General features: G+C 40.8%; 1 protein-coding gene across 1 annotated transcript in view; it reads left to right on the top strand.

Moving 5' to 3' along the window:
* LOC122087409 (BEACH domain-containing protein C2) overlaps positions 1 to 2,756 on the top strand; it is a 46,092-nt gene extending 43,336 nt beyond the window's left edge. Inside the window, exons 29-31 of the mRNA XM_042656531.1 lie at positions 1,181 to 1,968; positions 2,081 to 2,203; positions 2,293 to 2,756. Coding sequence (XP_042512465.1) covers positions 1,181 to 1,968; positions 2,081 to 2,203; positions 2,293 to 2,367 — 986 coding nt within the window. The 3' untranslated portion in view covers positions 2,368 to 2,756. The remainder of the gene's footprint in view (positions 1 to 1,180; positions 1,969 to 2,080; positions 2,204 to 2,292) is intronic.
* Positions 2,757 to 2,881: the final 125 nt, after the last annotated feature.

Below are 2,881 nucleotides of genomic sequence, written 5' to 3' on the forward strand. Positions count from 1 at the left end.
TCCGCAATTTGTGAGGGCCGTTCCAACTATATAAGAAATCATTGATCAATAATAAGATTAATCAATTACTTCGGGAACTTCATAGAGTGATAGAAGAGATCGATTTAGTTTGACTAGGGATCAAACTTTGATGCCATGTAAAGAGAGGAGAAGAGAGAAAAAGAGTAGAAACCGTGGGAGTCCCAATTGATGAGATTGGGGCTGCTCTCCTTCATTCATTAAATAGACTAACTATTTCACATAACTCACTAGGAATGGGAAAGCACAAAATAGGAAGCAAAGCTAACTTCTAAGTCCTAAGAGGACCATAACACCCCAAGGGGGAGTCTTGGCTTGCGCTAGACAGCTGGCCACGACTCCTTCCTTCTCGCAATAGACTTCTAACACAGTATATGAAGTGAACAAAGAAACATGATGGATACTTTCTGACAAGTGCCAACAATAACTGTGTAACTTGCTAATATAGTAACCAAGAATTTCAACCAATTTATGAAAAAGTATTGGAGAGAAGTAGTTACTTAAATGTTAGTATTTTCTTCTATGCTTGTGATCTTTTCTTTGTAAAATATTTTACTCACCATATAGGAACTTGCATCCAACCAGATTGACCATATTTCAAGTAGTTTGTCTCCAGAAAGAGCAGTAGTAATGGATGGTTTAACCATGGGTACTACAGATATTGGTCCCTAACCCCAACCTTTCCCCCACCCTAGCACACACGGTGGTGGGGTGGGGTGAGATTGATGAAAAAAAAAATTGTTGGACTGCATTCAGCAACTGCTGAAAAGGCAACTTGTCATATGAAACCTATACTGTGCATGTGTTTCAGTGTTTGTTTATATCAAGGTTTCAAAAATTGGAATTAGATCAGATGTATCAGATGATTCATATCAGTATCTCTGGCCCTCGATCCGGCTGATCCCTGGGAAGATCAGCCGAATTTAGCTAATATGTAGCTGACATCCTTACTGACCCCCAATAGTGTGATTTAAATCCTTGGTGTATATATAGAATAAATGGGCTTAAAACACTTTTAAGTTTGTGACAAAATGTAAAGTTGTGGTGGACTAGTGCTGATGGCTGTTAAAATGCAGACAACTAAATGATTTTTTTTTTTTTTAATGTATTATCAATGGATTTTTTTCTGACTTATATACGTCCTCATTTCTTATGTTATTAGGTGGGCATGCAGACAACAGTATCAAGTTGATATCATCTGATGGAGCAAGAACCATTGAAACAGCCACAGGGCATTGTGCTCCTGTCACATGCCTTGCTCTATCTGCTGATAGCTACTGCCTTGTAACTGGATCTCAAGATACAACAGTGATACTTTGGAGGGTGCATCGGGCTTCTACATCTCATTCAAGCAATATTTCAGAACCTACGAGGTCATCTGGCACACCCAGTTCTTCTAGCAGTGGTAACCTAGCGAACATCTTGGCAGACAGTAGCCGAAGGCGGCGTATTGAAGGCCCAATGCATGTCCTCAGAGGTCATCTTAGGGAAATTACTTGCTGTGGTATCAATTCTGATCTGGGAATAGTTGCTTCATGCTCCGTCTCTTCAGATGTGCTTCTCCATTCTATAGGGAAGGGTCGGTTGATCAGGAGGCTGGTGGGTGTGGAGGCACATGCTCTCTGCCTTTCATCTCGAGGTGTCATAATGACTTGGAACAAATCAGAGGGTAGGATCAGCACTTTCACTGTCAATGGGAGTCCGATTAACTCAGCACTACTGTCTGTCCCTGGCAGCATCAGTTGCATGGAAGTCTCAATTGAAGGAGAACATGCTCTGATTGGGATTAATTCATGTTTGGATAGTAACGGGGCCTACAATATCAGCAGAGATTTGGAACCCAATGAGAATGAGGACGAAGGTGACGAAGGATCAAATAGCAAGAGCCCTAACAACATCTTGAGTGTTCCCATGCCTTCAGTTTGTTTCCTGGATCTGCACTCACTGAAGGTATGAAATAAGTAGTGAAAATAGAGGTCACTTTGCATTTTCCGTCTTCTTTATATTACCCTTTTTAGGATTTGCAGTTTCTAATGGGCCAAATATCCTGTACTGCGACCAGGTAATTCATACATTGAAGGTGGGAGAAGGGCAGGATATTACTGCTATGGCTCTAAACAAGGATAACACAAACCTTTTAGTGTCAACGGCAGATAAACAGTTGATAGTCTTCACTGATCCAGCTGTAAGTTTTACTCACCTTTCGTTTCTGCTCCCTTCTACAGTGATATTTGTACACCCTCACCTTAGTTGGATATGTTTCTTTGCTTGCAGTTGAGCTTGAAAGTGGTGGATCAAATGCTTAAGCTTGGTTGGGAAGGTGACGGGCTCAGCCCCCTCATAGAATAAGGTTTTCACCCATTGAGTTTCGATTTGGGTGAAGGAGGATATGAGATCACTCTAAAAATAGTGTCCGTCTAAGCTTGATACTTCGAAGGCAGGCTGCAGCACATTCAGAACTTGAGCCAGATGCATAAATTTGTTTTGCAGCTAAGCTACTGCTTCGAGGATGTAACATATGTATTTCATCAAGTGGATCGACTCTATAGCTATGACATATATGACTTGTAACTAGAGAAGGGTCGACCACTTGCTTTTTTGACTAAATTGAGGTGTAAGCTTGTTATGTTGTGAGATGATGTTTAGGCCTTCAGCTGTTCATGGAATGAATAGGTTTTTTTCTGTTGTATCTCTCACAGTTATCAAAATTTTAAATGAAGGGCATACTCTTTTTTTTTTTGGGTGGGGTTGGGGTGGTAGTTCTCCAAATCTCAACTTTCAGTGCGCTTTTACATCACCAGTGGTTCACAAGAGCCATTTTTTTTTCGTCTCCTTTCAGATTGTTTGTACAAACTGCTTGGAT

This window comes from Macadamia integrifolia, chromosome 8 (assembly GCF_013358625.1).
Source record: "Macadamia integrifolia cultivar HAES 741 chromosome 8, SCU_Mint_v3, whole genome shotgun sequence".
Lineage (NCBI taxonomy): Eukaryota > Viridiplantae > Streptophyta > Magnoliopsida > Proteales > Proteaceae > Macadamia > Macadamia integrifolia.